We start from the raw sequence: 12,100 nt of genomic DNA on the forward strand, positions 1-12,100 counted from the left end.
GTAATACGCTCACTTATAATGTTGAGTCATAGCAGGAGCAAATTTAACTGCTTATGCTATCGTGTATTATGTTGTGCTATCTGTCGCTTTTCTGTGCTTTTCACTGTTTCTATTAATGTAAAGCTGCTTTGAAACAATTAACTATTGTGAAAAGCACTATATAAATAAAATTGAATTGAATTGAATTGAATTGAATTGAATGATTGTGTTTAGTTACAACATCAACGCTACAACCATTTACAAAAATAACTATTGTTCATAAAGCTGAGACGGTGTGAGGACAAAGCAAAAATTCAACAAAGCAGTAACAGAAAATGTGGAAGACTGCACGGGGAACCCATTCCCATTCTCCACGCTCACGGGCGGTAACGTACAGTAGATTGAATGACATGCACATCCACCCTCTCTCTCTCTCTCTCTCTCTCTCTCTCTCTCTCTCTTCACACCCCCGAGCACAAAAACATGACACACACCGTCTTATTATTAGAAACTTAGTGCACGTGCACGCGGGGAATTCGATGTGACGGTGTGGCGTGGCGTGTAATTACGACATCGGAGGCGTTTCATCAATCATTCGGGCCGGGCGCGGGTGTTTATGGGACAGAGGAGTCGCGAGGCCGCGGGCTGATCTGTGTTCTTTAAACGCACATTAATCTGAATTTGGCAGCGTAATGAACAACACAAGTGGAGTGTGAAATTGAATTCTGTGGCAGCGGTTTTATGCAAGCACTGCAGAATAGGAAAGCAGCGCAACATCAGTTCATCACAGCGCGTGACACCGACCGGCACCCACGAGATTCCCACAGCTCAAAGTGACCCGAGCGATGACGTCAGTGGTGGATTCTGTGCTTTGATGTCAAAACTAACAAAAATAAATGTTGCTCAGCATTAAGCTTATTTTTGTTTATTTGTGTGTGCTGCTGGTATAGTAATTCTTCTATGAGAATAACTATGAGAAAATATAGCAATATTCATTACTATCATGTTTTTCATTGTTAGGTTAGATGAAATGGATTGTATTGATTTTTGGAAGGTTTAGCGATGTTAGTATATTCAATGTGTTCACAATGCAGCACAAGTTCTGTTGTTGCAGTGTCTTGCATTAAATGCTTGTAATACACACTTATATCTGATTTAAATAACTGTGAATTCAATTGAAAGAGTCTCCGTGAGATTGCTGAATGCTCCATGAATTGATTCCTGAACTCGTCTCATGAGTAATCCTGCGTCTCCTCTTCACGGGTGAGTAGATTAAGAACTGACATGAGATCTATCACAGAGTCAGTGCTGTGGAGTCCTAGCGGAGATAAAACACCTCTTACACGCCCTGTGGCTGATGGGAACGGTGCACAGAGACCAATCATAAAAGAATAGAAAATTCATATTTGGACCATTGGGAAAATTAAAGTAAGCAGGAATCCTACTGTGACCTAAACAGAAAATGCAATCCGTCAGTAGAGACACAAAACGGAGACGAGTCAAAACCAATCGATGATCTGGAGAGTCTGACCCTAAAATACATCAGACACAAACAAACCAAACTTTCACCTTCACTGTCATCAGTTAAAGAGAGAGAAGAAAACATTCACCCATCATCAGACCTACAGGATCTCCTGCTCATCATAATTTCATGTTTAATGTCAGTTTATAGATATTAGGTTAGGGTTTATCCAGCACCTTATGATATCATGTGTTTTATGCTATTTCTCATTTTATGTATAAAGCTTTAGCAAAACTGTAACTGAACTCAATCATGCCAATAATACTACTTTAAACTGAGAAAACGAGAGACGCAAAGAGAGCTGCAGGAGTAAAAACTGACATTAAAACACTTACAAAACATATTTATATCTATGCAATATTGTGACTGTACTGTTGTGAAAAACAAGCATTAACCTCATAAGACCCGAGCTTTGGTTTGTCTTTTTTTTTACAGATTTCTTTCAGCTATTTGCGGTTAAGAAAAAGCAATAAATATAATAAGCAAATATTTTTCTAATAAATGATGGTAAGCACTTAGTTGACCAATTGAATTCCATCATATTTGATTTTCCTACTATGGAAGTCAATGGTTAAAATCAGCTGTGTGCTTACCATCATTTATCAAAATATCTTCTTTTGTGTTCATCAGAGAAAAGAAACTCATACAGGTTTAGAAGAATATGAGGATGAGAAAATGATGACAGAATTTTCATTTTTGGGTGGACTATCCCTTTAAAAGTTATTATTATTCAGTATATGAAGAAGTGAAATGAATCACTGACAAATGGGCAGCAGGAATATTCATTGTTACTCATCACTGGTGTATGAATGCAGGACTGGAGTGTGTTGGGTGTCATTTTGAGGACTATATACTCTATCATCTGTGAGTTTCATACAAATAAATTGCTAAAACTACTTTAAGGCACATTTTGAACTCGAGTAGTTTTGGAATAGTGGATGTCATTTCTTGTTTTTAGATCCCAGCATTATGTGAGACATTACACAGCAGCGTTATTGTAAAGATAAAACTCACGTATGCTTTACCTTGCCGATGATGAGCGAGGAAGCGTTTTCTGAAAGTCTCGGGTACGTATAGGAGCCGTACGGCCCTTGCACCGCAGTTTTAAACACACCCATCCCGTACGGCAGGCTGGGCTCCTGCAGGCCCGAACCCGACCTGGAACGCTGGCGAATGGCCGGCCGGGGACTCGTCTGACTGACGTACGAAGACTTTGGCCTCTTGTCATAATCGTCCCGGAGACCCGCTCCGTATCCCCAATCTCCATCGGGGAAGTTCGCCTGGTCGCTGCGGACGGAGACCCGGGAGGGGGTTCCGAGCGCCTGTTCCCTGTAATCCTGACTGGATCCACCCAGAGAGGCTCGGTAGTATTCCCTTCTGCCTCCCGTGGTCATCTCGTCCGTTGACAGTCGCATTTTGCTCTCCAAGTAGGCGTGGTAGTCCGGAGGCATCTTGGCATAGTCCGAAGATTTCTGCGGCATGGCGTCGGGGTAAAACGGACTCCGGATTGGATGACCGTTCTGTTTGAGAGAGAAACGGTAGTGCCGTCCGACCGCCCACTCCCCGTCGTGGACATTTTTGTCACGGTAGGGGTCCGGCAAAAAGTCCTTGCTGCCGTCCAGGTCGCAGGAGTAACGTCCGTAACGGTGAGCGAAGCCGTTCTCCTCCGGGCCGCCGGCGTTCGCCGCCGAAGCTGATAGCGGTTTGTCGGTGCCGGCTTGGTGAGCCCCAGGTGGACTTTCTTTTCTAAGAGAGTTGGAGCGAGTCACAGAGATGTTGTCAAACTCCTCCAGCAGGCCGTTGATGGAGGCATCCTTGGGTGGCCTGCTGCCGCGGACAATAGTCTACAAGAGCGAGAGATGAAAGTAGTCAAACATCATACGTCAACTATTACACCATCATTTATATCAACTCAAGGCTGTAGCCACCATGAGGCTCTGTCCCAATATCACACTGAACACACAAAGGTCAGAAACACGATTAGAAAGTGTTTAGACATCACTGAGTCTCACTAAAACATTCATTCAACCTTGTGAACAAAGAAAGAGGAAAGTTCCTAAAAAAGATCATTTTTTTGTGATCTTAAAAATAGTTTAATATGAAGGCGTTTGCCCTAACTGTTGAAGTATTTCTGTAGACTGAAATATATTTGTGCCAACTGGCAACATACTAGTTTCTTTTTATAGGAAACTACAATTTAAAAGTTTTGTTTTAAATAGATGACTTGAACTGAATATTGAGGAGAAAAGCATTCCAGAATAGACGTAAAGTCATTCAGTCATGTTAAAATCATCTTAGGGTTAAACCTAAAGAAGCTGCTTGATAAAATGACAAGAGAAGAAGAGGGACTACACTGAAGATGATCAAAAATAAAAGAGTCGTCATTTTTTTTGGATGCATTTAGTTAACATAATTCTTATAGTTTTACCTGTTATTTCATAGTTTTGATGAGATTACTTTAATACTATGAGAGATTTAATAAGTGAGCCTAAGATCCAAGGATAATTTTTCTATTGGCCTTGATTGATTTATTAAATCAAATAACATCAAAGGTTCAACAATATAAAGGAAGAAAATGAGATTGAAATGAATTAAGGACCAGATTGATAAGATCTTATTATGAGCATCTCTTCAGAAACAGAAGCACTATTGAGTCCCATCGTAACCATAAGCGTGTTGATGCAGCCTGAGCTTTACTTCAACACTAATAAATCTCACAGACAGGTCCATCACAGCGGAGCTACAAGCAGTCTAATCCATCTCTTTAATGCTGGTGTCAAGATCCTCTACGCTTCTGAGGTCATTCATTGACCATCTGAAGAGATTAAGCATTGTGATCAGATCTACACCCATAAAGGTTTTTTATAACAAACAATGTAGAAACACATTCCAGAACGTAAACACTTGCACATAAAGTGAGGGAAAGGTTTGATGAAGTGACTGAAAATTATAAAAATAAAAATAAAAGAATGATGTTGTGAGACAAAAGCAGCTACACTTAAAAATAAAAGTTGCTTCACGATGCAATAGAAGAACAGAACCATCTTGGAATGAATGGTTTCATAAAGAACCTTTAACATCTAACAAAGAACCTTATACATCTGACACAAAACCTTAAACATCTGACGAAGAATGTCAAACATCTGATTAAGAACCTTAAACATCTGACGAAGAATGTCAAACATCTGATTAAGAACCTTAAACATCTAACGAAGAACCTTACACATCTGACGAAGAACCTTAAATATTTGACAAAGAACATATGATGAAGAACGTCAAACATATGATGAAGAACCTTACACATCTGACGAAGAACCTACCTTTAATATTTGATAAAGAACTTTAAACATCTAACGAAGAACCTTATACATCTGACAAAGAACCTTAAACATCTGACAAAGAACCTTATACATCTGAAGAAGAACCTTAAATATTTGATAAAGAACATCTGACGAAGAACATCAAACATCTGATGAAGAACCCCAAACATCTGACGAAGAACCTTAAACATCTAACAAAGAACCTTACACATCTGACGAAGAACCTTACACATCTGACGAAGAACCTTAAACATCTGATGAAGAACCTTAAACATCTGACGAAGAACCTTAGGGCGCACTCACATTATCCAAACCAAACCAAACCATGCCCCAGCGCGAATGTCACCCCTCCCTACTCCCCCATGTGCATGCACTCACACTGTACTTTTATCGATCCGAGTCCGGGCGCGCTTTCGTCATTAAGATGCGATTGTTTTGAAAAAAGCAGGAAGTAAAGCTCTCACTGAACACTGGAACCCACCGTAATGATAGGTCTGTGTTTTTTTATTCGAAGTCGTTTGGTGCGCGATTACAGACAGCCCTCTCTCATGTCATCATATTGCTTAGTTGATCTGTCACGTGCGCAGCGCGGACATTCACGTAACCCCGCTGCGCGCATCAAAAGGTTTTTACGGAGGCAGATGAAGGTGAGTGGTCGCGCAACTGACGTCTTCACCTTTTGAATCGCGCTCAGGCGCGATTGCGCTCACACCACAGCCTTCCGCGCCTGAGCCCAAGTGAACCGCGCTCCGGCCCACCTCTGCAACCCGGCTGCGGCGCGATTAACCAATCCGAGCCCGGGCGCGAAACAGAGCACTCACACTAGTCAAACGAACCAGGCTTTGGGGGTCAAACGCACCCGAGCGCGCTTTGGTTTGGATAGTGTGAGTACACCCTTAAACATCTAACAAAAAACCTTAATTAACATATGACAAAAACCTTATACATCTGAAGAAGAACCTTAAACATCTGACAAAGAACCTTAAACATCTGACGAAGAACCTTATACATCTGAAGAAGAACCTTAAATATTTGACGAAGAACATCTGACGAAGAACGTCAAACATCTGATGAAGAACCTTAAACATCTAACAAAGAACCTTAAACATCTGACGAAGAACCTTAAACATCTGATGAAGAACCTTAAACATCTGACGAAGAACCTTAAACATCTGACGATGAACCTTAAACATCTGACGAAGAACCTTAAACATCTGACAAAGAACCTTAAACATCTGATGAAGACACTTAAACATTTGACGAAGAACATCTGACGAAGAACCTTAACAGCTGACGGAGAACCTTATACATTTGACGAAGAACCTTAAACATCTGATTAAGAACATCTGACGAAGAACCTTAAACATCTGACGAAGAACCTTAAACATCTGACGAAGAACCTTAAATATTTGATAAAGAACATCTGACAAGAACCTTAAACATCTAATGAAGAACCTTATACATCTGACAAAGAACCTTAAACCTCTAACAAAATAACCTAATGCATCTGACGAAGAACCTTAAACATCTAACAAAGAACCTTATGCATCTGACGAAGAACCTTAAACATCTGATGAAGAACCTTAAACATCTGACAAAGAACCTTAAAAATCTAACGAAGAACCTTAAACATCTGATGAAGAACCTTAAACATCTGACGAAGAACCTTAAACATCTGACGAAGAACCTTAAACATCTGACAAAGAACCTTAAACATCTGACGAAGAACCTTATACATCTGACGAAGAACCTTAAACATCTAACGAAGAACCTTAAACATCTGACGAAGAACCTTAAACATCTGACGAAGAACCTTAAACATCTGACAAAGAACATCTGACAAAGAACCTTAAACATCTGATGAAGAACCCCAAACATCTGACGAAGAACCTTAAACATCTAACAAAGAACCTTAAACATCTGACGAAGAACCTTATACATCTGACGAAGAACCTTAAACATCTGACGAAGAACCTTAAACATTTGACAAAGAACCTTAAACATCTGACAAAGAACCTTAAACATCTAACAAAGAACCTTACACATCTGACGAAGAACCTTAAACATCTAACGAAGAACCTTAAACATCTGACGAAGAACCTTATACATCTGACGAAGAACCTTAAACATCTAACGAAGAACCTTATACATCTGACGAAGAACCTTAAACATCTAACAAAGAACCTTAAACATCTGACGAAGAACCTTAAACATCTTACAAAGAACCTTAAAAATCTAACGAAGAACCTTAAACATCTGATGAAGAACCTTATACATCTGACGAAGAACCTTAAACATCTAACAAAGAACCTTAAACATCTGACGAAGAACCTTAAACATCTGACAAAGAACCTTAAACATCTGACAAAGAACCTTAAACATCTGACAAAGAACATCTGACAAGAACCTTAAACATCTGACGAAGAACCTTATACATTTGACGAAGAACCTTAAACATCTGATTAAGAACATCTGACGAAGAACCTTAAACATCTGACGAAGAACCTTAAACATCTGACGAAGAACCTTAAATATTTGATAAAGAACATCTGACAAGAACCTTAAACATCTAATGAAGAACCTTATACATCTGACAAAGAACCTTAAACCTCTAACAAATAACCTAATGCATCTGACGAAGAACCTTATACATCTGACGAAGAACCTTAAACATCTGACGAAGAACCTTAAACATCTGACAAAGAACCTTAAACATCTGACAAAGAACATCTGACAAAAAACCTTAAACATCTGACAAAAAACCTTAAACATCTAACGAAGAACCTTAAACATCTAACGAAGAACCTTATACATCTGACGAAGAACCTTAAACATCTGACAAAGAACCTTAAACATCTGACAAAGAACCTTAAACATCTGACGAAGAACCTTAAACATCTAACAAAGAACCTTAAACATCTGACGAAGAACCTTAAACATCTTACAAAGAACCTTAAAAATCTAACGAAGAACCTTAAACCTCTGATGAAGAACCTTATACATTTGACGAAGAACCTTAAACATCTGATTAAGAACATCTGACGAAGAACCTTAAACATCTGACGAAGAACCTTAAACATCTAACGAAGAACCTTATACATCTGACGAAGAACCTTATACATCTGACGAAGAACCTTAAACATCTAACGAAGAACCTTATACATCTGACGAAGAACCTTAAACATCTAACAAAGAACCTTAAACATCTAACGAAGAACCTTAAACATCTTACAAAGAACCTTAAAAATCTAACGAAGAACCTTAAACATCTGATGAAGAACCTTAAATATTTGATAAAGAACATCTGACAAGAACCTTAAACATCTGACGAAGAATCTTAAACATCTGACAAAGAACCTTAAACAGCTGACGGAGAACCTTATACATCTGACGAAGAACCTTAAACATCTGATGAAGAACATCTGACGAAGAACCTTATACATCTGATGAAGAACCTTAAAAATCTAACGAAGAACCTTAAACATCTGATGAAGAACCTTATACATCTGACGAAGAACCTTAAACATCTGACAAAGAACATCTGACAAAGAACCTTAAACATCTGACGAAGAACCTTATACATCTGACGAAGAACCTTAAACATCTAACGAAGAACCTTAAACATCTGATGAAGAACGTTTTGACAAGAAATTATTTGTAGTGAAAAAGTTTCTTCAGATTAAGAAATGGTTCTTTAAAGCTATGGCATCACTGTGAAGAACATCACAACTTAATTTTAAGAGTAAACATAATTCTGTTAAAATGTTTTGGTGTAAAGTGAATTTTGGGCCCTGAGTGTGATGCTACCTTAAAAGGTAACATTGTTTGTAGCCAACAGACAGTAAAACAGCTGACAGGGAACTGAAGAGGTGATGGAGGTTAATTATGTGTCAAACTCTGAATCAAATGAGACCTTAGAAATCTTCCACATTCAATTTAAATCAGAAGCTCTCTCTCTCTCTCTCTCTCTCTCTCTCTCTCTCTCTCTCTCTGTTAGCATTAGCTGTGTGGTGACAGGTCCTATATTTCAGCTGCGGTCTGTCGTGAGCTGATAAGCTGTAACCGATCGGCGAGTGCGAGTGTCTGGAGGTAAGTGTGGTGAAGGTGCGGTGAGGAGCGTCCTCATCCACAGATAAGCTGAGTATTAACCTTGAACCTAATGAAGTGTGCAGCGGCGTGGACGTAATTAATGACACTGCTCTTGGCTGCAGTCTCTGTACAGTACTGCGCAGTCGCTCTATTATATCTGCATTCACATCATACAACTACAACTACCTGCTCATGGAGTCATTCAGCTCAAACACAACTTATTTATAAGACACAGTAAAAGCATGTTACGCTTTAAGATACTGACATAATATTTCACACTTATATAAAATTATTAGAAGTGATTTATAATTTCTAATCAAATTTGACTACAGGTGAATGTAATTCTACAGTACAATATAGAGTTTTGTAAAAGCTGTTAAATACACATTGTTATGTTAAAGTTTGAAGTTTTTTGCAAAAAATATTAAGATGACAGTTTGCTGTAAGATTTCTGAAGTGTTTCTAAAGTCTCTGTCTCCACCTGCTGGTCAACATCACTTACTGCATCTAAGCACTGGAGCTACAGCACCCAAAAACATGCACAGTACAACAACAACACCAACAACAACAACAACAACAACAACAACAACACCAACAACAGGGCTTGAAAATCGGCTTTGGTTAAAGGAACCGTCACATGCCAGAAGTTCTGATAGTGTCACAGTTGTGTATCACAAAGCAGAAGAGAAATACACAAAAGCTAAGTGAACACAAGAGATACACAACAGAGGCTGTTTAGGGTTGCAAAATTCCAGGAAGTTTCAAGGCTAGAAACTTTCCATGGAAATTAATGGGAATAAACTGGGAATTTGAAAATATTGTAAAGTTGCATATAACAGGGAACTTAAATGTAAACAAGATTTAATGCAATTTTAGTTGAATTTCTCCCCTGCACATTTATCAGTCACACGCTGCACACAGCAAACTGAAGAGCCATGAAGGGCACATTTCATGTACACAAAATAATGTCAAAATCTCCATCTTTGCATGTATTCATGTAAATTTGTTTAAAACACCCTTGTGCTGTGTGTAAGCTCGTGTGCACCATCATTATACCATTGTAAAGACAAAAACACTGACTGAGAAAACATTTAGGTGAGATCATTAAAAAAAAGTATTGTCTAAAAATGACCCCCCCACACACACACACACAGTTCCCCCTGAAATGTATCACTTAAAGTCACAATGAAACGGAAGTATGGATTGTCTTATTTTTCCCTCTGGTGATGTATATCCAAGAGAAATGGCTTCTGGGATTAAATAAAGGTAGGGCTGGACTTGAATTTGTCCATCAGGAATTGATTAAATCATTTAAAGTTGGGTCATGTTGCCAATCTGCCATAACATATGACCAGAAGTGTAAGAGCCATATTCAAAGTTTATTGTTAATTCATATATAGTGTGTTTAAATCTGTGTAATGAACAAAAATATTATGTGTAATTTGCAATTTTGGAAAACTTTTATTTTGAAGCTCCTTTAAGATAATTGGTCGAGTTGACCTGGTTTTTTAGAGAGATAGAAAGATGGGAGCATCACAGTTTTTTGACCTGTAACATTAGTTCTTTTTTCAGTAATTTTGATAATAAATACATTTAAAGAAGGATACTGTAAGAGGCTGATTGTTGTCCGAGTCAAATACGCTCTAATTCATGGAAAGAAAGGGTTTGAAGAAATTCTAGATGGATTGCCCTTATAAGAAGTAAAGAGAGATTGTTTTGAGGCGGGGAGGAGATTTGTGTTTTTGATTAAAGATTAAGAAGCCACATGGATTTAAAAAAAATAATAATGAAGCTCACAGAAAAGTCATCTGTAAAAAAACAATATTCCAAAACAAATTGCAGAGAGTTCCCCACTATTTTCCAGGCCTTAGTTTGCAGCACTTTGACTTCGGGCGCAGTGATATTGTCGGATATTGACGTTTTATTTTGTGCCACCATACTTACTCGTGTAACTACTTATGTAACAGTTTTTAAACAGGGAAAACATGGAAATGTTTGGTGGCCAATATGGACATAGTGTGCGTGACATCACCCATTGGTTTGTGAACTCACACACACACACACACACACACACACACACACACACACACACACACACACACACACACACACACACACACACACACACACACACACACACACACACTTTTGTGTTCATCAGTTTTGTTCAAATCCCTCACTAAATTAAAGGAAAGCCACTTAAGTCCGTCTCTTAATGACATCACTGTGTGGGAGGGAGGTTTAATGAATTCTGTAATGTTATTATTAGCTTTTAGTTTGTTGTTGTAAGAGAATGAAACTTTGACTTTTTAAAAAATAAAATGATCTGAAGTACACTTTATTAAATCAAGCAAGATCATTAAAGTTACAGAAATAATCAAATAATGCCGCATGAAGAAAGTGAGGTGTACTGTGTAAGATATTCGGACAAAAGTTAAATAAAGCGAGACACGGCAGTCTGATTATTATCAGTGTCTCACAACGACACACCTGCAGCTCCGGCCGACGACAAAGTTTTACTCCGTCCCTCCGCTCCTGCACCTGCCGCTCTGACTTCTGTCTGTCTGTCCATCGCTCACATCGTACGGACGCGCTGGCTTTGTGACGGAGGCCTAACGTCAGGTTTTCGTCTTGCTGCATGACGCCGTGCATTGAGCCGCTAGCGCTGCAGCTCGGCCCTGAGCCTCTTCTGTTCCCCGACACTCTCTTCATTTATCTGACGTGAATGCATGCAGCTGTCTTTAAAATCTCCATGTGTCACCACAAAAGTGTCATGAGACATTATGCATTAACCCTTTAGTAACTGCAGCCTCTTTAAAACCACCACAGTCATGATCAATCCACTGCGACAGTCAGTGAAGTTCACAGACGACAGGAACGTTCAAGACACGAGCCAAAATTAAAACAACTTCACCTTAATGAGAGAGAGAGAGGCAGGACGTTAAACTGCACGGGACGCACGAGAAAACGCCGAATCCTCGTCCAACCGGTTAACAGATGGTCTGCCATAAGGGAAACATGAACATCATCGGTGCGTCACAGCGCCAGCCAGCCAAGCATTTCTATAAATACACTCGACTAAAGACCCAGTGACTCGCACGGTGACCCTGATGACCTCACAGACCCCAGAGCACAGCCAATGAAAATCATTTACATGCCAATGAGTAAACTGCTGTCATATAAAACTCTT

The 12,100-nt window shown here is 39.2% G+C and overlaps 1 protein-coding gene across 5 annotated transcripts in view; it reads right to left on the reverse strand.

Moving 5' to 3' along the window:
• Positions 1-12,100, reverse strand: part of pak5 (p21 protein (Cdc42/Rac)-activated kinase 5) — a 52,168-nt gene that overhangs the window by 9,192 nt on the left and 30,876 nt on the right. For 4 of the 5 annotated variants that reach the window (XM_073856399.1, XM_073856400.1, XM_055185520.2 and 1 more), the window contains one exon: positions 2,527-3,345. The exons of the other annotated variant lie outside the window; for it this stretch is intronic. In XM_073856399.1, the coding sequence (XP_073712500.1) occupies positions 2,527-3,345 (819 nt within the window). The remainder of the gene's footprint in view (positions 1-2,526; positions 3,346-12,100) is intronic. 5 annotated transcript variants of the gene reach the window in all.

The sequence above is a fragment of the Misgurnus anguillicaudatus genome, chromosome 18 (genome assembly GCF_027580225.2).
Source record: "Misgurnus anguillicaudatus chromosome 18, ASM2758022v2, whole genome shotgun sequence".
NCBI classification, from domain to species: domain Eukaryota; kingdom Metazoa; phylum Chordata; class Actinopteri; order Cypriniformes; family Cobitidae; genus Misgurnus; species Misgurnus anguillicaudatus.